General features: G+C 42.6%; 1 protein-coding gene across 4 annotated transcripts in view; it reads right to left on the bottom strand.

The window, feature by feature from the left end:
* Window positions 1–6,036: 6,036 nt before the first annotated feature.
* The window catches only part of LOC131883181 (nephrin-like), a 74,826-nt gene continuing 57,711 nt past the window's right edge, over window positions 6,037–23,151 (bottom strand). For all 4 annotated transcript variants that reach the window (XM_059230568.1, XM_059230567.1, XM_059230569.1 and 1 more), the window contains exons 10-17: window positions 22,763–22,928; window positions 18,392–18,456; window positions 16,765–17,137; window positions 11,437–11,617; window positions 9,184–9,302; window positions 7,749–8,237; window positions 6,939–7,282; window positions 6,037–6,864 (exon numbers count right to left, since the gene is read on the bottom strand). In XM_059230568.1, the coding sequence (XP_059086551.1) occupies window positions 6,688–6,864; window positions 6,939–7,282; window positions 7,749–8,237; window positions 9,184–9,302; window positions 11,437–11,617; window positions 16,765–17,137; window positions 18,392–18,456; window positions 22,763–22,928 (1,914 nt within the window). In that variant the 3' untranslated portion in view covers window positions 6,037–6,687. The remainder of the gene's footprint in view (window positions 6,865–6,938; window positions 7,283–7,748; window positions 8,238–9,183; window positions 9,303–11,436; window positions 11,618–16,764; window positions 17,138–18,391; window positions 18,457–22,762; window positions 22,929–23,151) is intronic.

Here is a 23,151-nt window from a genome sequence, read left to right as displayed (position 1 = left end):
TTGGGTCGTAAAAAAGTGGCTGGTGCGGAACCTCTGTTAATTTGCTTTTGATTCTGCCATCATCGTCTCCAAGCGGGCTCCTCTCCGGGGCAAGCTTGGCTTGCTTCAAAACAATATCCAAAAATGCCTCTCTTGAGATATTGGCACCTATTGGGAGACTGGGATCTGATTTCGCTTGCTTAAACTTTTCCCAAGCTTGGAGAGTATTCTTGTTCAGCTTTCATTCACACAAGGCAATGAACAATATCGTGCTCAAATCCTCTGCCGTCAATTGCAAATTATCAAAGCTTTGTAACGCTTGATTCATAAAGGACTACCCTTTGAGAAGAGAACCCTTATTATGTTCTAGAACCGGCATGTCCAAAAGTCAATCCACAATCGCCTTGACTAGCAAGGCTGGATCGTCGAACACACGCAGGATTTGACACAATGCGTTTTCGTAGTTTGCCCCAATTTCGGGCAAATACTCTACCAATTGAAGGGCTTGTCCTTTTAGAACCCGTTTTAGTTCCTGAAGAAGTTCTACTGGACCTTTGCCGATTTCCTTTAATCTGGACTCGGCTCTTTCCCACTGAAGTCTAAACGTACTGAATCCCAAAACGTCTGACCCGTCAAAAGTTCGAACATCTTTTGTCACGTCATACTGAATTCCTATGATTGAAGCCAATTGTGGATTCACATCTTTTGTGCTTTCCCCGGTTTGAGAAACACTTCTGCTCGAATGCTCTTGTAACTCAACAACGAGCTCATCCACCTCCCAACGCAGTTGTCTCAAAATGGCATAATGTGGATCTATTGATGTCGCTTCCGGGTCTTTGCCCTCTCCATTGAATAGCATTAAGATAACTTGCAAGCAATCATCCAGATTCTGATACTTCGATTCTAAATCGCTCAGCGTTTGAGGTAGAACACGAATGTAGGAGGTGCGATCTCTTGAATCTGAAGCGGTTAGAACCATGGTATGAAGATTCGCGATTTCTTCTTGCAATTCATTGGCCACCCGAGTGAAAGCGGCTTTGAATCCCCTCCTCCCTTTGATTGCTTGTGATTGCTCGTTGAGATCCCTTGGACCAACTGACGGTTGAATTTCATTTGCATGGGCGCGTGTATCACTTTGGCCTTTCGACATGTTCCTCAACTAGGAAATTCTTGATCAAAACCCTTTAGTGGACTAAGCGGGAGTCACTAGCATCAGGATCACGTCCGCGTAGATTTAAGCAAAAGGCGCTTCTTTGGGACGGTCTTTCCAATCAATCAGACTGATGAGGTACCTGCCCCTCCCATGTAAAAGGACTGTATAAGTTGGGATGTCTGAGATCAATCCATCAAGTCTCTTGCAGCACTATGAATGGAGAACGAGCTCAATTACTTGTACCACCAAGCCTATAATCGCCAATCTGTGGACCGCCCATTTGTGATCTTGAATAAGAGGCTGAGGCTGTAGGTGGGTCACTGGTAAAACGGTCTCGAAGGACCATGTAACGTTATCTCCTGGTATCTTGAGACCGGGACATGTTAGTTCTTTGAGAAAAATGATGATCTCATTTCCCGATAGAATGATTCATTTTCCGGCACGGAGAGAAAAAAAAAACCTCAGTCCATCGAACAACAATCTTGTTCAGGCTAGCGCAAGACCAAGCCTTTCCCATGGAACGCATTGACTTGGAAGTAATGGGAAGAGTAAAGGCAAGTTCGTCCTTGGTTACTCTTCAACCGATTCTATTGGAGGGACTTATTCTAAGCAAGTCCAGCCTTCGACTCAGCGCGGAGCTGCCCTTTGCTCCAAAATTCCCGACAATTCTGCCCAAACATAACAGGGTTGTGGAGCTATTCGTCTTACATATGCACCAGATTCATCTTCATTGAGTAACGGAGCAAAGATACATGCCCTCATAGGGAGAACCGTTCCAAAGTTTATGGCTGCTTATTAACGTGCTTTACGTCTCGTGCAGTTCATCTGGAATTAGTGTGTGATTTGTCAATAGAGACCTTTTTACTTGCCTTTCGACGCTTTATGGCCCGCCGTGGAATTCTCGAACGTGCTTCAGCGATAACACCAAAACATTCAAATCAGCCAAAAGAGAACTCAAAAGTGTTATCAAGAGCTTAGATTGGAACCACACCCAGGAGAGCTTATCCAAGTATAGAGTTGAATTTAGGTTTTCAACCTCTAATGCACCCTGGACGAACGGTGTCACAGAGCGGATGGTGGGTTTAACAAAAAGAGCATTACGCATAATCCTTCACTCAACCACCCTCACATTTCGTCAACTGGAAACGGTTCTGTTAGAGTGTGAGGCCTTGGTGAACAATCGCCCTTTAGCACCAGTCAAGGAAGGGGAGTTGTTATTACCCATTACTCCGGCTCAACTTTGGGTTGGGAAAGATCTCCTCCATTTCCCTGGGCCTGGACGCTCCAGTCTTGGAATCGACGACGCAAGGTTTTCTGCAAAGTGGCGTCAAAGGAAAGCCTTGGTGAACGCCTTTTGGAAGAGATGGAGGTCGGACTACTTGTTGTGCTTGCGCCCGACTAAGAAATGGACAAGGAAGAACGAAAGCCCAATCAAGGAGGGAGATGTGGTTCTCCTTCGCGACGACATTATGGGGAAAAACGATTGGAAATTGGCCAGGATTGAGAGAGTACATTTGGGAAGGGACAACCTTATCCGTGTGGCCGATGTTAAGATCTCAACAGGTTCTGTTGTGCTGCGCCACATAAGCAAGCTTGCCCACCTCGAAGGAGACATGCTTGTTCGACCACCAGCATCGTTGTGAACTATTCTCCTGATCCTTTTTTGTCGGGGAGTGTCACCTTCACCCTCAAATGAAGTTCGGTGATTTTAACCTTTTTTCTTCCGACGTAGTTTCCGAGAGGAGGTTTTTTTTTGTCTCCCTGCCGGAAAATAAATCATTCTATCGGGAAATGAGATCATCATTTTTCTCAAAGAACTAACGTGTCTCGGTCTCAAGATACCAGGAGATAACGTTACAATAGATACGGACTCTTTGAATTGATTGAAAGTAACAGTTACGTGATTCTCAAGATCAAGTTCCGAATTCTGGGAGCCAGTGAGTTGATGGTTCGTATGTCTGCTTTGGTTGAAACTGAGTAACGCAAGAGAAATCGATCAGCCCGACACTCTGTTGCCCAACTACCAAACTGTGTTCAAAGCAAAGTCTCAAGTTGTTTTGGTTGGAGTGACTTTTCTCTGAAAAGCCCTCTATTCCGATCTGACCCGCCACTACCCACAGATTTCCTTCTGGATTTGCTTTTAGACGTTTTTCATTCTTCATGTGAATCAAAAAAGTCTACAACAACCCATTCTTTGAATTGGCCATCATCTTCCAAAATTTCTTCATGACAAAAATGCACTCCAGCTTACCCCAGGGACCTTAACAACCTCAGAAGCGGGTGCGTCCGCGCAAAGGAGCGCAGCAAACGCTTCATGACTTGGCGTTTGTCGTGGTTAAAATCGGGGTTTTGAAGAATTTAATACTCCTTACCCATATATGTCAATTTTTTTTTCTTCCAAACTTATTTATATCCGGATGTAGAACAAAAGGAGTTAAGAGTTCAGTTCTTTAAGTCGCAGGTGGTATATGACGTATGTATTCATAACTCTATGCTGCTGCTCTATCTTTTTTCACGTAAAAAAGTAAACGACCGGAAGAACTAAAAAGTTTATAAACACATTTTTAATTAATTCACTGTCTAAAAAGAGTACTGTCTTGACAAATTTCACTGAATATTTATTCATGGATGATACAAACTTCCTTAAAGACAAGCAATTTAGTTGATTCATGGATAGAGGCACCTTACATTGTTGCTGATATAATTCTCCCTTTCTAATTTCTTTCTGAATCCAATTTTTCAAAAGATTTGATCGCCAAAATATATCAAAACTTCAACAAGTAGTTATTAATTGAGACAATATAATAATACATCTTCCTCTCCGTTTTCAAATTTGGCCTAATATGCATGGGATATTTTTCACACACACAAGATGTTAGCATGGTCAGTTGTAGTGGAGGTTTTTTTAAATTGCTTGTTACTTCAATTGGTGATTAAAAATGATGAACTTAAAAGTTAACAAACCTGTCTTTTCAATAACTTACCAGATTTTACCAGGATATATGTGTTTATATTTTTTACACGTCTTACTTGCTGTGAAAATGTTTTAATATGCAATAAATATGGTGGATGTAATATGGGATGTAATATGGTGGATATATTATATAAAAATTGTAATTGAATTTCAACATAGAGCCTTCCTACGGTGGATAGTCAAACTGTAATGTTTCAAGGATTCATTTTTAAATTTCAAATGTCTTTACATACAAATTGACGAAAAAGAAGGTAGCGTCTGATAAGAACAGTTCATATTGAAATTGCTTGTTGCAAGTCATGGTGTTCAAAATATAGCTGATCAATATTGTGGAAATCACTCTTAAATGATAATGGTCGTTAGCATATCCTTTAATAGGTGCAACACAAGGGTGGCAAATGGGTTAATCCCACGGCGGTTTTGGGGGGGTTTTCATGGGCGGGTGGGATGGTTTTTTTACTTGATAGGTTTAATTGGGCACGGTGCTCAAAAAGCCCTATCAAGTTTCCAGAGAAGTTCCCAAACACAGCTTGGCATTTTTCTATCTAAAAAAATCATAGTGAACAAGTTTGATTTTATTACTTCATGAAATTCTAGCCAACATAAAGAACTTACATACCTAAAAAGATTATAAAAACTAAAAAAATTAAAAACCTTCTCAATGTAAATTAGGAGCACACTTAATTAGCTCTTGAATATAAATTATGATATCATCTATTCGACTAGTCATCTCTGCTGTGATATCACTAATCGAATGTTTTTCGTTTTAACCATTTTAGTTTCTTCTTTTATTTATCTTTATCCATATTTGTGTAAGTTGTTTATATACGCAATTTTATTATTTTCGAGTAGACATGGCCGAAAGTCGCAATAAAACATTTATTCTATTTATTTCTTTCACCGCTACTTAGTACCATGGGATTTATTGGTCCAAATTTCATCGTTTTTAGCCCCAAAATGCCCCGGTTATACGTTACTTCAATTTCCCAAAGAATTTATATTGATTTTCAATATCACAAAAAATGGAAGATTATTTTTCTTTTTCTTGCATAATTTCAAATTAACTTAAAGCCATATTTAAACCCTCACAAAGCAGATTTTTGAAAATTAATTTAAGAATCGTCCAAAGGACATTTCTTTGGACGGTCACTAAACATTTCATAAATATCAATGAAGTCTTAAAAAAGCTATTTTTAATCAGTTTCAACAAAGCCTTCAAGAAACGACAAAATCTTTAACATTGTCTGTTGTATGTATTGTCTTCAGAATCCAAGTGAATGCGTAACTAAGTGTACTCTTAAGGATTATAAAACACATTTTCAAAGATTACACTTTTAGTGTGTTTTCAGTGGCATTTTTTTGCATTTTTAGTTATTGTGAGGCTATGCAAGAAATTGAAAAATAATCTTTCATTTTTATGATATTGAAAACCAACTTTTTCTTTCCCTTGCATGGAAAACGGTAACCATTTGCCCTTACTCGTGGTGTTGTGTTTTGGCTCCAAAACTATTTCATGAAGGTCTTGAGACAAAAGAAGGCGAACACAAACATCACGGGCATTGGACGAGGAGGACCAAGGAGCACATCGTCAATGTTGACCTCATAGTCAATACGTTCAGAACAACAATATCAAAGACATTGAGACAGAAATCGGTCCATATTATTGTACAATTAAACTTCCTCTCAATGTCCATCGAGGTCTGATCTAAACGGGGTTTTACACACCATTCCTGACCAGCCCCATCATGTACAAGGACTACAAAGGGGAGAAACTTTATATCCATTCACGGACTAATGTTTTCATCAGGTGAGACTTGCTCCTCTGCGGTGGAAAAAATCTCTTACGATTTTACAAGGAGTTGCATTGCATGTCTCAGTTAAAAATCCTTGAAAAACAAAACAACCTATGTTCAAACTCTTCTTAGATCGGACAAATAGCGACCACTCGTTGATAGATCAAGCGGCATTTCTTTTACTATGAATAACATTCTTGGTTTCGGTTGCAAAATTCATAAACTTTCCTAGGCACAAAGATACAAAGTAAAAAGTAAATTCCGCATTATGTTTTAGGCCATATTCGATTCTTGTTGTGTTTGTGGCACTTTTGCCCTAAAGATTTTAGTTCAAAGCACATGTTCCAAGGCGTAAAAGTGCAATAAATGCATTAATCATGAGCATTTTGGGTCACTGAACATTAGTGTGATTCGGCATACTTTTATTTCAAATGAATTATAAAGAAGGTTCGTCACTGTTTAGTGCCTGGGTGAAGTTGAAGAAGTTCCAAATCAGCAACGATTGCCTTTTATAAGCAACACGTGAGCTGTAAACATGGCATAAGACAAAGATCAAGAAAAGCGACGCATGATGGGTATTTGTTTGATTTATATAACGATACACATAGGGAGACCAAATGAAGCATCCACTAGGTCCAAATTCCACTTATTATTTGACAAACTCTTTTCAAAGAGCCGTGAAAGAAATCCAAGTGATCGGGTTTGGGCGATGTCAGAGACAGAGGAGCTCAATTTTGGTAGATGTTTGGTAAAGAACGCTATAAATTCGAGTTTACCGAAGAACTCGTTCACAATTGATATTGCCGATGCGGAAGATGATGATTTTGTAGGGTGTGACTTGGCAGACTCGAAGGTGACATGGCAGACCGCATGGAAAAGTCATCTCGACGGTCACCTATTCTTAGGGTAGATCCCCCGGATTCAGAGGACACCCATAGGCTCGCTTCTGTGCCCATAAAGCCCGGCTAGAAGAGTGAAAATAGTATTGCCACAACTCATTTTACCCTACTATTGCCGTAGACATGACCAACCACCCTACCGTGGTTTGACCTGGGGGCCTCAAGTTGGCTGAAAAATCGGAACACACCGATTCCGATTGAGAACCATAAGGAGAAGAAGCTCCGAGATGGGGGTTAATATGACGGAGGAAAGGGGTGGATCCACTTGTTTCTCGCATGGAGGGTGGAGGGGGTCGGCCTTGGAGACCCGATATGTGACTGATGTCCTCATTTGTGGGATGGGTGGGGTCACTTTGAACGAAGTAAGCGGCTCGACGACAAGGAGCCCCAGGAACGATCCGATGGGTTGGGTGTGAGCGCTCCGAGGGGTGGCCATTTTCGTATGGAGAGCAAAGACTGTCGAAATTCAAACTCGAGGCAGAATCTGAAAGAAAAAATACGTGGCTTGTTGCAAAGGAATGGCAAAGAAATCTATTAAGAAATAGCACGATTATAATCATGTTTGGAGCATTGGAATTGGCATAGTATCAATACTAAAACCTTTCTTAACTTCCGCTTTACTAACAACGCCATTATGAAAACTAGGTTGAGGCAAAAAAGTTAAAAGCCCGTTGAAGTAAAGCAAGGCCTTTGAAGCAAAATCAAATTGCTTTAATATTGATTGTGACTTCGCAGCTTGACCGATCAACCGTATGGACTCATGCTTTCAACATTCAAAGCGGCAAGATTCAATCGACGCAGAAATTAATTCATCCAATGGATGGAATCAGCGAAGCGGAGAGGTCACGAAAATCTCAGCTACAGTGCACCTCTCCCGTGTTCTGTATCTGATGACTCCCAAAGAGAGGACAAGCGATCCATCAAGACCAGACTTCGTTCAGTCAACTCACACTGAAGGTGTTGAAAATCTGCCATATTGGACCCGGGCGAAGTCAGGCTCAAATCTGGGCCCAGATCTCCCTCGCCGTAAGGAGGTGTTCTGGGGGTGTGGGTGGTGGTGGTCGAGGCTGTCTTTGAAGTGGCCTTACTCGAGAAGGCCTTCGTGCCTTTGAATTTACTGCCTTGTTCCGAGGCGGAATCTCGTCGGGAAAGCGACGTCGTCGAGGCCAAGGAGAGATCCTTCATGGTGGCCATTCCCGTTGGAGTGGGCGGATCGTTAGCCTCACCACAACCGCGGAGTTGGGCAATTTCCGATCCATGGCTGTGACGATTGTTGGATTGAGATGAGTGGGATCCCAGGGCCAGGATGGACGTGCTCGAACATCGGACCCGCATGCCAATGAAGGTCACGCCCAAGAGCACCACCAATGTGCTGACACAACCCAGAACGGCTCCCAAAATGTTCACGGAGGACAAGTGGCCTTTCACGCTTGGCGTTTCTGGAAGGTAGAAATGATTTGAACTACATACATCCATGGTCCTTTCATCAAGTGAACAGCTTCACGGCACAATGGATCCAATGGATCTCTTTAAAGAGCTGAAGAGCCACGTGGAACCTCTTGAGAGGCTGGGAACTGACATGGTCAGATGAATATTGTGAATAATAATCAGGGAGGGCAAACATGGCCGAGAACGCTTCAGTTCTGGAAAGATGTAAACATCAAACAAACTTTCGAAAGCAGGCATGCTACCACGTGGAGTGTATATATCCAGTAACCTTTGAGAGCAGAAAACGATCTAGTACGCAGAGATGAGGAGGACCTTAAGTGACATTTGTATCTTCTAACGCTTGGCAAGGCCATACAAAAAGAGGCAATATTCATCCCGCTCAAGCTCAATGCTCTTCTCTACAAACAGTTCTGAGATCAAAGTGCCCAATCGATTTCATTGGGGAGAAAGAAGAAAACGTGGCATCACATCTGCATTGTCAAAATCAAATGATGAAATGGCTTGATGCCGAAATCAGCGATTTCCCTCTTTTGATGCTTGAGTAGGTAGGTCTTTGTTTTCAAAAAATGAAGTAAGGTTGACCCGATTTTACGACGATTTCAATATACAACCGACGTAAAGCAATTGAAAACGAACCTGGTTGATTGATTGTCCTAACAAGTAAAACACCATTCAAGCCAAAGAAAGTTCGTGGTTGAGGTTTTTGGTCTTGAGTTCATGAACGGGTTTCAATCACCGATAATCAAATTGGTCCAGTGCAAAATATTACCTAGTAGAGTTTTAATGAACTCCAAATTTGTTGCACAAGTTTCAAAAGACGGCCGGCCCCTTTCTCTCTTTCTCTCATGTTTGATTGGGATTCATGTCACTGATTCAAACCCTGCACTTCATGTCCCAATTATTGATTCAATGAAGTAATGATCATCGGGTTCTTACCAATTTGTAACTCGGCCACTTTGGAAGGTGTCGTCTCCAAGTGAATCAAGCCCAAACTCCGTCCATGTGAATTGCTTGCGTAAATGCTAAGGTTGACACCACGATTCGGTCTTAAGCCCCTGTAAGGAAGGAAAAGAATAGATAAAAGGAACCTTCCAATCAGGAAGGGGACTAATAAGCAAGATATTTAAGTACGTCTTTCTTAATTTGGTGAATCGTAAAGGATAAACAAAGCAATCATGCCATTTTGACCCCTTTGATGGTGCATTTGCCTTGTCATTACTCATTAGGCACGAAAGGCGCCAACCAAATTGAACGAAACTGGATCACAGTAATTACTCATGAATTGGAACAGGGCTTTCTTCATATTTAAAAGTACACGTACCTAACATAATTCAGGGTTTTCGTATCTTGCCCGAACAAGCATATGTTACACCCAAGACAAGGCATCCCAAAACCGAGCAGAGATAATATTTAGCACTGATTTCTGGATAACAAAGCGGTTTTTTTCCTCTGTCAGCTGGGCTCCTTCTTAAGTAGGTATTTCCAAGTGCTTCACGCACTTATCTATCATCTACAAATCCTTAGTTGCTTTGTTAAGCTCGTCTCGAACGTCATGATAGTGATAGTTTGTAGTGAAGCCTGGACATTTTTTAGATTAATAATTATGCCCTGGTTCCTAATATCTACTATGAAGTCCGTGAATCAGAGGAAATTACCGTTCCCAATCGATTTCGAAAATACGTCTGAACCAGGGTTAGAACTTAACTAGGTGCCTTTCATGTTACTGACACATGACTGTCTCACGTGACGTCCTTTTAATTCTGCGACGGAACATCGGATTTCCAATGCTTCTTTTTGTTTCGTACTTCAAAGCGTGGTGATGGGACATCCATCCGACCACCGTGATAGAGTTCATAATCAGATGCAATAAGAATCGAATTAAAGCTCAGATCAAACCCTCCTCCTCTTTCAGATTCATGAAGATGATGATGATAAGGAGGGCGAGAAAGAGAAGAGAGAAGAGAGAAGCACAACTAAAACGGGATTACAAGTATATCTCGACAATGGTGGTTTGGATTCAAAAAGCCTCAAGTTCTGCAAAACTTTGGGAATCTTTCCGTACAATTGTGCTATTCGATGTAAACTGGCTCATATTCAGAACCGGTCGGCAGATCGTTTGCATCCAAAACTTGTGCTCATTGAACATGCACATTTAGCGTACTTCAAAGCAAAAAAAGATTTAAAAAATCGATATCCAGCCCTTAGAGCTCTTTTCTGTACTTATGACAATATTGCAATATTATGACATCTTTAGCACAGCAAAATAATAGATAAACATCTCAAGGCCTTGTATGTAGAGCTTGGATTTTTTAAATCCGGACCCGCAATGTCGAGATATTTTGCCAGTCCGATTTTAGTTGATTGCCGCCTCGTACTCGTAGTGATGTCTGTCGAATATTGTATAGCATATCTGATGTATCTATCACCCATGGAATCTGCGGATCACCCGGATTTCAAATTTGGATTAGTGTACCCCGTACAATAGCAGCTGTGGCGAGGGAAGATGAGGATCATGATGATCATGATGATCATCTTGGAAACGCGGAAGACCCATTGGAAGCAGAGGAAGGACGGCGACGACGGTCGCCTTTGATCCGAATTGAATAAATCTTACACAAGGCTGAGCAACAAGCCAGCCAGCCACTCACCCACCCACCCAGGAATGGCAATGGATTGGGAATTGTATTGTGGTGGGTTGGTGGCCTCGTTGGTGAGTGAGTGAATGGGTGAATAGCTGGGTTGGAAGGTGATTGGTTGGTTGGTTGCTTGGTTGGTTGGTTGCTTGGTGGGCTAGCATTCTGGCAGATGGGAAGGATGGGAGAAGAGCTGCTTCTCTTCCTTTGAAATGGAACATGAAGAAAGATGTCAATAATCCCCATCGACAACCCGACCAAGTGCAATTCTCTCTCGCTCTTGACAAATTTCCAACCGTAGAGAGGCTTTTTAGAGTTTTTGTGGCCTTGAGTCAGATTCTTAAATGCCTAATTGGAACGGCATAAAAAGCCGGGGAGGCTTCTTAATTCTAAGGGAAAATGGGAGATCTCTCAAAAAACATCAGTTGAATCATTGAGTGAACATAAATATGGATAAACATATCTAAGGGATCAACCATCTTCAAAGGAAACCATAGTTTTGTTTCTTTTATCGTAGCCATCATTGGCTTACCATACATCACTACCAATCACTTACTTGACTTTGAAGCTCGGTTGATCGGCTGTTTGGTTTTGAAGCAGAATGCCGGTGGTTCTGTCCCTGACCTCCAAATGGAACGATTGTCTCAATCCGCCTCCGAATCCGGGCACACAAGACACAGTTAAATCTCGAGTCGTGTGGTTGTGCACATCACATTCATGAGGAGCCTCAGGCGGACCTGAATTAATAGAAGAACAGTGTTAAGAGTTGTTGAAAAAGAAATATGCAATCATTCACGCTCGATTCAGAAATTTTGTTCGTCTTGGATAATGTATGTAGGGAAGGATGTATGATTAAAATTGTTATGAACACCTTTTTTTAATAAAACGTTCAATTTGAAATTGTTTGAAGGGCTAATGTCTTAATATAGTTATCTATGGCTTTCTTGAATCTTCCTTCCGTCTGGAAGATTGTTCCACATTTGGATGACTCTCGGGACAAGGCATGGTCTTGGGTGATTCTTTGCGTTCCAAATGGCAAGGTTATTTTGATCTCGCCGATCTGGTTGACATGAAGGAGCCAGACATCCAGAACGTCAAGCTTGTTGGATAGGGAAGGAATGTTGCCGGGCATTGCTCGATATGTGGTCAACATGATTGCCTTGCACACGATTTGATGAACTGTTGGCAATTGTCATTCATTTGGTTGACGCAATGCGCGAGGCCCTTTCTTTCTCTTTGCACTTTCAACCCTGAACTGATTCTGTCGATAAATCGAGGCACGTTGGTGGACAAAACCTAAAAGGACCTTGCTTGCATCTGGGAAGGAAGATACTGTCTATACATATTGAGATGGACTTTCGTGGGATCCAGGAGTTGATGGTCGTTTCTTTTCAATGATGGGATGAATTTAAGTTCTACAAATAACGCCACTCTGGAACCAGGTGCTCATATCTAATTCAATTACGTACATCGAAGAATTGATCCTTTGGCTCGAGGCATTTGTCATCACTCCTGGGGTTGCGTACAATGCTGATGTGGCACTAGCTACACAAAGGTTGGGGTTGGCCGAGGCGTAGATGTCTAGACATTGGATGCCGCCTCAATATCGACCACTCATTCGGACAAACAATAGAAGACATGATCAGGTTTGTGAGCGATTCCTAGGAGATCATTCATTGTACAGCACTGTTTATTCCAATGAGTGATCGGTCGTCTGACATCCATCCAAGCCTAGATACCCATGGCCATGGGGGTCCCTGTACTCTGACAGCCATGGTTGTTCCATGTCGATGTCAATTTTCGAGTTTGTTTCCGCGGCTAAAATGGTAATACACGCCGAAAGAATAAGGCTTCAAATGGACTCCCTGTGGCCAGCCTTGATTTGGTTGGACTGGCGAGCGACCCTCAGCGTAAGAATGGAACGGCGCCCTTGTAAGAAGTAACTAAGCTTGTTACTAATGGAAATGAATTGGAGAAGCCAGAGCGGGACGGGGTCCCCCGGGGAGCGACAAAAGTCATTTCGAGAGTCATTTAGACTTTGTCACCGGATTTTGACCCCATTTCAATTGAATCACCCCCTATCTTGATTCTGTCCGACCCAGTGGAGAACCAGTGGAGACCCCGTGAGCCTCTCTCTTTCCCTTCTCCTCTCACATGTAATGCTTGTAATGAGATCGGATGATTCATAAAAATGGAGATGGCCTTGGAGCGAGAACTCTTTCCCCTTTCGAGAGACTCGTTTATCATCTTACGGGGTCCGTTAATGAGAACAGAAGGAATAAGTTTGCCATAGAAAGCTGACTACATACGGTACCATTCACCCACTACCCGAATTGAGGCAGTATTCGTGAGACTCATGGGCATTTTTCTGAACACCTCAAACTGTACGTTCTGTCCCTGGTCCTTGCCTGAACGTCTTTCAAAAAACGTTTTGACGGCTTGTCATTGGCCAGTGCAAGTAAAGCAAAAAAGTATGAGGCGACAATTAACTATTCAGATTGAAAATACTTGGCTGGTGTCATCTCACATGGAGGCGAAGTCGTGCTTGTCATTACATTTCTTGGTTTAAACCATTAGCCTGGCTCGTTCTTCTCGGTGAGCTTTGCCAGTCATATCATCATTTTTCTCCTCAAATACTCAACTAGGAGATGTAATATCCCTGATATTACCCATTCCATTGATCATTATTTGTCACCCTCTGATATATGGAGCATTTTTAGCTCAAGAAATGCCCCCAGATGCTCTTGAACTTCAATTTGCGAGACAAGGGCAATATGAGAGGCTGAAAAGTAAATGCAATTTAGGAGTTGGATGTGACTTCACCTAGCTTTTGAAAACACAATGAGAAAGCTATTTTTCTTTGAAGACTAATTCATGCTGCTAATAATATAGTTGGCATTTCGTCAATACATTTTTTTTCAGTCGTTCGAACCAAATACTGATTATGCCTGGAGGGATAAAAAAAACCTTCACACTTTCCTTTTAATGTTCTGGACATAACCATGACATGAATTATTGCAAGACATGAGCATGTGATGATCCAACGCAAAAACCCTCTTGACATCAAGATCAAAGGGAAGAGGAGTCCAAATGGATTTTGTTCATAAACGAGTAGCCTGTCGAAATTGAACCGGGAATCGAATACAACTCCCTATGACAAGGAAAAAGCAAGCTCCAAAGAAATCAAGGATTTGGCAGTACAAAACTGTTTTCTTTTTAGAACCGTTCTCCTGTCATCGAGGAGCATGATAAACCCCAGCCTTGGGTCATTTCTAGTTCCAATACCCGTTTTTTGTTGGGAAAGGAAAAGAGTAAAGGAAAAACATTAGTTGACAAAATGAAAGTCTGGGTTTTTTTTCAAAAACGTACAACAGCACTCCTACTACATGTTGTCGGACGTTGAGTGAGTAGAGCTTAGAAGTAGACCTACTGAACCAGGAAAATAAACCTCAATAAATAAATATCTGTTTGACCACAGAGAGACGGACGGAGGTGCCAACTGAGACAGGCAGCATGCACCTACGAGTGGTCATTGGACACCCCAACAAAAGGCGCATTAGCCACCCGCAAAGCAAGAGGAAAAACCGAAGTTAGTCGTCTTGCCATTTCTCACTTGGAAATTGGAAATCGTCTGGAAATCCTAACTCCGGATCATAAGTAAGGACAATTTCAGCACATACAGTGAGAGGGATTTTGGTGGAAAGATGGTGTTGAAGTCCTCCAACACCAATGGAAATCACAGGTATTCCACTGATTGACACCATCAAACATGCAAGAGATTTTAAATCTAATGATTGGTACACAAAAGCAATGGCCCAATTGCCATTGCTTTTCGAGCAATGAGTCAAATAGGATCTAGCTTGAAAGTTATCGATACTTTGAACGCTCATGTTGGCGCCCTTTTGGATCAAATCATGATATTTCTAGATCACAATTAGGCACCCAACAGGGCCGCCAAATGCCTCCAAGCATAGAACTAGTTATAAAAACCTTGTGGAGGGGGTTTCATGGGACGTCACACCTCGTTTCATTAGGCTGAATTTCAGTGCAAAGTTTGGCCTGAGTTTGATTTTGGCACTAATATTTGAAACGTGCTTAGCTTCAACCAGAATTCATCAGAGTTGCGAGCATGAAGAACTTCCCTACTTCCGTGAATTTGTATGCGGAATTTAATACACGTTTGCCTATGAAGTGTTAACCAGAATAAGGCGTTGAATTTCCCATGATTGGGGCGACCACTTGAACCAAATTGTCCCAGGCTCATCCTCTATATGAGACAAGCCCTCTCTCTCTCTGTGTTGCCAATAGTTACGAGCACGACCAATATTATGGTCTAAACGTTGTCGCGATATGTTTCGAGGGTCGTAACAGAGTATGCCTTTTCGTAATACTGGTCAATGTGCCTGGTCAGATCCAAGGTCAAACCAGGATTCCCCCCACAGGGTTGAAATTTGAGCGTTTGCGTCAATTGCTCATTGCATCCTTTGATCACAAAAGTCTCTAGAGGAGCTTCGGGCAGTGTCCTGACTAGACTTTCTTTGAACCTGGACAAAGCCCCGAGGTAGGTGCTTCGTACTCCTCTGAGAGCAATGTTGGAACAAATGAAGGTGGAATATGAGCTGGGTTGCAATTAAGGCAATGGAAAACACCTGTGATTTATCACGAGGTCTTGCCACACCAGGCACCCGTGAAAGCCTAAACGCAAAGCACGAAGGCAAACAGAACAACTCGTCAATGTACGAAAGCCAACCTTCATTAAGTGTCGGATTTTTGTACTATAGTATATGCGACGTACATTACGTACTGCACGTACGGTGAAAATCGAAAACCGCGTGCCTTTCCCCTGCATTCGAGTGCAATTCCAAGCGGAGGTGAACTACGGAACACTGTTCCATTCGTTCCAGACGTGCTGATCCCATCGGCTCATTTCATGGGTCACTGAGCCAAAGCTTATTGGGGCTTATTTTACGTGAAAACCAGCCCATCAACTTGGTCGCACACCCTTGGATGTTCTTTTAGCCCTGACGGAACTATTCTTTAAAGGCTACAATTCAACTTGGCTCGTCAAGTTGTCAAGCAATTCATTGGCAATTCTGCTCCCTCATAACTTTGTGACTTCTGGCGAACGCAACTTGATTCAAAAGTGTGCATGCGCAAAGGCAAAACAATCTTAGACTATGGGCTTTATCATTGCATCCCCAGTATTTGGTGTCCTACAAAATGGGCTTGCAGAGCGTGTTTAGAGCCATGAGGCAGTTATGTACCAAAGCGTTGAAATGCTTTTAAACAGGAAGGATCTAGTACGTAGGATACACAAGCGGTTGCGTGGGATTCAAGAATAGATCAAATCGAACTTTTGTCCAAGAAATAATGTTCCAAAAATATTTGAACACATTGGAGCGACCAATAAGGACTCGCCCAACGACATTGAATTGTGGACAACACGGATATCGCCAATCATATGGGCAGTGTGTTCTACGAACAATCATGAAATGAGTGGTTTGAACTCTCAAGGTTAGGAATATCAATGTTTGCATTGGAATCCGTCGTGGGCGAAGATTTCACTAGCAGAAACACCTGGATTCCACGAAAAATAATCGGCTTAAACACGATAACACTCCAATTGTCACGATCAAAGTGGATAACGAAACCCTACCTCAGTTCTAGTTCTACATAAGCTCATTTGGCGGCCGAACTCAAAGAGCATTCAATTTGAGGAGGTTTTGAAACAACATAAATAGTCTAAACTGGAGCCAATTTGTTTTTGATTGGGGTGCTGCGAGTCCAAGTGAATTGTTCCGCCTCAATTCGTAGTAACATGTCAGTAACGGTCTCGCAACCTCGACATTGGGAGTTGCTCGAATATCTGGCAATTCTTTCTCACCTGCGGCAATGAGTCTGAAAATACACGGCTTCTCAGATTCGCCCAATGCGTTAGAGGCGTAGCAATGGACCTCCCCCAGATCCTTATCAGAGTGAGCCATGTACTTCAACTTGGAATGGGTTCCATTGTGGTGGAATTTGGACATGCCCAACGTGGATTCCAGACTGTTGGAAGCTGAACCCAGATAGTATTGGTATCCGGTCCCATGTTGGTTCAGATTAGAGATGTCCTCTGTTCCATGGGAAGGTTTGGAGGTACTCGCTGACGCATCTTGGTCCGTGATGACCTGTGTGGAAGTGGTGACGGGTAAGGTCTGGTTGAAGGTCCATCTGAACGTGTGGGCTCTAGGGAGGGCCTCAATGCGACACAGCACCTACAAGAAGCAAAAAGACTGGCCAATTTCAGGGCTTGATTGCTGCAAAAGAAAAGGGTTTGTTCCTGCTTTGGCGGGGTGATGAATTATTGAGCTCACTTCCTTGCGCATGTCGGGGGGAAGGGGGGCGGCGGCAAATGCATAGCACAATTGCACACGGGGCACAAAAAATGCGTCGATTTTCAAAGTCATTGAAAATGCATGTGAAGACTCGAGATAAAGTCGGACCCACGAGAGCTTTGCCGCTTGTCTTTTAGTTCCTTTGTAGTTGATATTTGACTTTTAGTCCTTAGGTTTTTCTTCGTGCTCAAGTGAATGGAATCGTATGTCCCTTGGGAGGAGGAGGAGGGCCGATCTTCATCTATCCATTTCACCTCGTACTCAACGAGAAATGTCCCAAGTCCCCAATNCACGAGAGCTTTGCCGCTTGTCTTTTAGTTCCTTTGTAGTTGATATTTGACTTTTAGTCCTTAGGTTTTTCTTCGTTCTCTTCTACTTGGGTGTGCTCAAGTGAATGGAATCGTATGTCCCTTGGGAGGAGGAGGAGGGCCGATCTTCATCTATCCATTTCACCTCGTACTCAACGAGAAATGTCCCAAGTCCCCAATCCACTTTCCAGTTTTGAAAGTCTTTTGCCCTCAATATCAACAGCACCACCACCAACAGTATCACCTCTTTCTATTCCCCCCCCTTCCCCATTGGTACAGAAAGACGAGGACAACAAGCCTGGCAAGGCTAGCGAGAAACGTAGGGTACCAAGAGATTTGTCTGCAGGTCAATCCATCCTTATTGAGTTATTGGCCCCTTTCAAGTCAGTTGAGTGCATCCGTGTTGAAACAAGATTAGACATGGGCTCAGCTCAATCCAAACTGCAACACCACCAACAATACCAAAACCGAGCGGTCTCGAAGATCCCTAACATACAAACGTTCATACGTACATACGTACAACCTTACGTCACTATCACCATCAGCTCACTTCCAAGTATATACCTGGGCCGGGGGTGACATGAAACGTGGTATTACACCAATCCCCTCTTCTACAGGACCCAGAAAAACAGGGCTCGGAAAATCAGACCAAAACGACAGAGCTGCAATGCATTGCTAATAATCCAAGACAAGGTACGATTTGCCAATATAGTTCAACAATTGATGTGTGTTTTGTCTGAACCCCTCCATCAACCAACCCCTAAGGTACATGAATCACTGGCAGTGGTTGTCATGCATTCAAGAGCCTCATGTATGGCTCACTTACCTCGGCTTCTCGCTTGGGAATCACTCCCATTGTGATGGGCTGAGAGTCGGAGCATTCGGGTTTAACTGCAAGAAGACACAAGAGAAAAATAAATCCGGGCATAAGTGAACGAACGAGGGAGGCATCTTGTGCGATAGCAATATTTAGGAAACAATGGAAAACTGGCTGCAATGGCACAGGATCCGGCACGTCATCTCTATTCCTATTGTGCTGGGATTGTCAGGAGAATCGTAGTTAGTACTAAGTGTAAAAGTAATAATGCCAACTGAAGATAAAGATCGTCTCCAGGCCAGCCCATTTATCAACTAAGTGCCCTCTTGAGACAAGGCGAGCTCAATTCGGTAGAAGCACATCCACGAACCTCACACACTCACAGTTACGCACATACGGTATTGTTGCAGAGGGGAGCAAGATGCTTGAAGGCGCAAGATCTGGAGGACTTTCATGTGGAATCCCTCTCTTTCCAAGACAACCACCCACCCACCCACCCACCCACCAAGCAAGCAAGCTAACTCGGCATCAAGTTGTCAGTTCGAAGAAAGCTCCACTAAAATTGGGTTCTTCAAGAAAAGAAACCCGTTTGGAGGCTGGCATGGATCTCTCTCGGCTCGAGATGTCTTTCGACAAATATGTTGGTCCTTTACATATATTGCCGGCCTTGGTAATATCATTGCTTGAAAAAGCTAAAGGAAATAAAAGAATAAAATGGCATGAATGAAAGGTACTCTGCAAATTGATGAAAGAGAAAAATACATATGTGCCTGCGCCGAATTGAAGTAAACCACTTCCTTGAAAATGGGCCAAGTTTGTGTCCCGGATTAGGTTTGAAGGGTCTACTAGTGTGCGTGGAATCCCCCTTTTTCTCGTTTTGGGCCCGTTGCCTCCCGACTCAAAAGGTGGACCAAATCTTAGTTGATGGTGGCGATGACGGTTTTATGGTGGATTTCTTGTGGCCACACTCACTCACTCACTCGCGGCTGATTCACATTCACACCCCAGACAGGTCCTTTTTCCTTTCAGCTCAAGATCCACTACTGACTATTCCGTGTACTACTTCAATCTTGCCGGAAGCCACATAAAATTCCGTGGCAACCCTTAGTTTTGGATTTGGGGTCTCTTATGCGCAACGTCAAATGGCGATCGTAAGTTCGGAATGTTGACATTCTGCCATTGAAGGCAAGCTTGAGAATGTTTAACCTATCACAACATTCTTTATTTAATCAGTTTGATCTCTATTTGTTCCACATCAAATATGCAGCAATCTAGGCGTATATGTATCTAGCATAAAGAAAAATTCAAACGCTAGTCCAATCTGCCGATTAAAATTGATTGGACTGTTTCAATGCTTGACCAATGTGAAAAGCTGAGATAGGAAGCAATGCCAACTTGTCACGTTTATGGTACGAAACATGATTATCTATGTTGGAGGCTTGCAATGGCAATTGATTTGATGCTTGACTCCTTGAGATAAGAACACAGGGTTAATGTCCTCTTTTGAGCCGGGCCAACCGAGATCCTTCAAACTTTGAATGTTTGTCCAAGCCAAGGATTAAGAAGAGTCCTTTGTTGTTGATCTTGATACGCGAATGTAGCCAGAAAGAGAGATTGGCGCTCGAAAAGCCAGAGGCCATCAATCCTACATCTGGAACTTGTTGGGCCATAAAAAAATCAAAGCACCTTAACAAAAACAGCCAAAAGACCCCATGAACCATTCACCCAACTTAGGTTAGCAGAAGGGCTTGGCCGTTCTCGTTCAAGTTGGCAAGGGCACTCTTGTGTCAAAATGAAGCATTTCTCACTTGCCATTCCAGACACCCATTCGAGCATGCATGCTCAGAGTTTAGTGCACAGTGGTCACCCTGGAATTTACGTGGAACCACGGCAGGCAGAACAATACCCGAGTGAGTCCAGACTCCAGAGGTCAGGTCATCATAGTTCAGCACTTGAAGAGGTCGGCACTCGAGTCGTCCTTCCCTCGATAAACGCTTTTCCCAAACCTGACCCCAACCCTGCCTACTATCCTCTCTGCTTTCCCCGTCCGATTTTGGACATAGGATTTGGAGCTTGACAAATATTGATCATTCCAATTCAAGGAGGATTCCACAGAAGACGAAACAAATGTTCCTGGCAGTCTTGACTCAAATGAGTTCGTCGGAGAGACTTAGAGTGTTCACTTGATTATGTTAAGGTAAGAAAATGGCTCTACTTTCGTTCAGTTGGCGAGTAATCCATTGGAACTCTGTGATTGATACCTAGTTTTTTTTCAAGCCAATTGGAACCAGAAGGTATTGAAGCATGTCATACTACATTGATGCCAATCTACTACCTCAAGTGTCTATTAGCCGGAAACTAGCTATAGCATGAACCAAAGTGGTTCTGAATGCTATCAAGGGCTCATCTGAGCAGAAATGGTTATCACTACGGTACATACTAAACCTTCTGAACGATATTAAGTTTCACTCTTCTAGCACAATGTCTCTTATATGACTAGATCTTGTTGGATCAATTCTGGTTTTCGATTGTATAACCACGGACATCTAGAGATATGGACTGCAAACGGAAGCAAAAATATCCCATCTCCTTACCCGCTCATCTTATTCCAAATAAGCACTTCATACGACCACATGGTCTTGTTGAATAGATGAACTCAGCCAAGTTTGAGCCCAAACCTATGCTTAGGGAACTCAGGAGACATGTTCAAAGTTATGTAGTAAACATCTAGAGATATGGACTGCAAACGGAAGCAAAAATATCCCATCTCCTTACCCGCTCATCTTATTCCAAATAAGCACTTCATACGACCACATGGTCTTGTTGAATAGATGAACTCAGCCAAGTTTGAGCCCAAACCTATGCTTAGGGAACTCAGGAGACATGTTCAAAGTTATGTAGTAAACACTACGTAAAATTTTAATTTCGGCCTGCTCTTGGTCAGCTACATAAGCTTTTGACAACATAATTTTGAAACGATCGACTTTGCATGTAAATGATATAAGATTGACCAACCGTTAATTGAAGAGATCTACGTTTCTTATTTTATTACTTTAATTCGAAAAGTGGCTCAAAGTGGCTATAACCAAGAGCAGGCCGATTTGCAGGGAAACTCGTTCGCAGTCCATATTTCTAGAAGTCCGTGGTATAACCTAGACTTGTAGAAGACCATTTCGAGATTGAAAGCAGGGAGAAACTCTGTGATTCCATATTTGCATTGGAGGCAGTTGTTGCACCTTGGTATTCTCCAGAGCATTGAGGAATCGAGACCAGGGCGACTGGTAACAAATAACTTGGTACAAACAAAACAGCATGAACAATTGAACAATGTCTGGAAAAAGTTCCATGGAGGAAGAAGGATGACACGGACGGTCACCCTACAGGTTTTGGCAACACTTGATTTCGAACAGTAAAAAAGATCCATTGACTCTGGTGGAACTTGTACTCGACTATCGGATCAAGGTGCACTTTCGCAATCAACAGATATTAAAACATTATCTGAGATTATTCAGAAAGGCATGAACACCAATATCTGGATATCTTTTAGGTTTCTTTTGACACAGCTACTTGGAATGTGATCGCCCACAGTACAAGATGAAAGATTTACAATTCTTACTTGACGTATGTCTGATCACTTCACGTTTAGTGCATATTCCCAGTAATAATTATAGAGTAGCCAATTGAACAGTGAAGGAGCACCAGAAAGGAAAGAGGAGGACTTCATTGTTCGAACTACTAACCGGGACTCTTGAAAGCTTCAGTAGAGGTGCTTGAAAAAAACGTTAAGCCTCTGCATTCCCTACAATTGACCCTAAACCCCGGGTTAGAGGCAAAGCTGATGAATGCTTTGGAAGATGTACTATATCTTTTCGAAACTATTCGCACTTTCTTTGCCTACTGTGCAACTCGTGTTTGAACGACAGTGTGGGTGTAATGATCCCAAAAATAACTCCGCTCTTTATCATTCTTTCACTTTTGCTGTATGATCCCACCACATGGCTTTTGCCCTTTTAGTCGTTTAAGTACGTTTTATGAAGTTTTAGCTTCACTTGTGTGACCAAGCTCTCGGCAACATAAACGAATTGCACTTACAGAAGCATTGGGAACATGAATTATCCTTTCAATTTCAATCGAAATGCCAAAAATATGCATTTTGATCTGAACAAGCGGTGGACCTCGTTATCAACACTGTTTTGTCTTGGAGTAAAAACACACGCATGACACATGACGTTGATTCCATGATTTCGAATTCAGTCTACATAGTTGGCATGTTTTGTTCGATGGAAGATTTACGAACATTAAGAATAGCGTGGAAATCGACAATCGAACATGTATATGTTCATATACGTATACGTGGTAAAATGCGTATTAGCTACTCACACATGACTTTGACATTGATGAGTTCGGATGTATCTTCTCCCTCGAGATTAAAAGCCGTGCAGGAATAATTTCCGTCTTGTCGCCGATTGATCCCTTGGAGCACCAAGTTCTTGCCACCCGAAACGATCCGAATCCCCGACGAGGGATCAGGTTCCACAGGAATGCCCTAGAATACACCACGCATTTGTCACTCAAGACGAGAAACTTTGGCATAGTAACCCTGACACACGCCATGCTTCAAAATGAAGGCATTCAATCTGGTATAGTAATCCCCACCTACAGGGTGTGCTGTAAGTGCTGAAGACACTCATATTTGGCACTCGCCCATTAGAAACAATTGAAACAGCTGCAAAACAACTCCTTTATATTGACTTATGTCAAGGGGGGGG

This window comes from Tigriopus californicus, chromosome 7 (genome assembly GCF_007210705.1).
Source record: "Tigriopus californicus strain San Diego chromosome 7, Tcal_SD_v2.1, whole genome shotgun sequence".
NCBI classification, from domain to species: domain Eukaryota; kingdom Metazoa; phylum Arthropoda; class Copepoda; order Harpacticoida; family Harpacticidae; genus Tigriopus; species Tigriopus californicus.
Note: the sequence above shows the minus strand (reverse complement) of the source record. Positions and strands in the feature narration are given on the sequence as shown.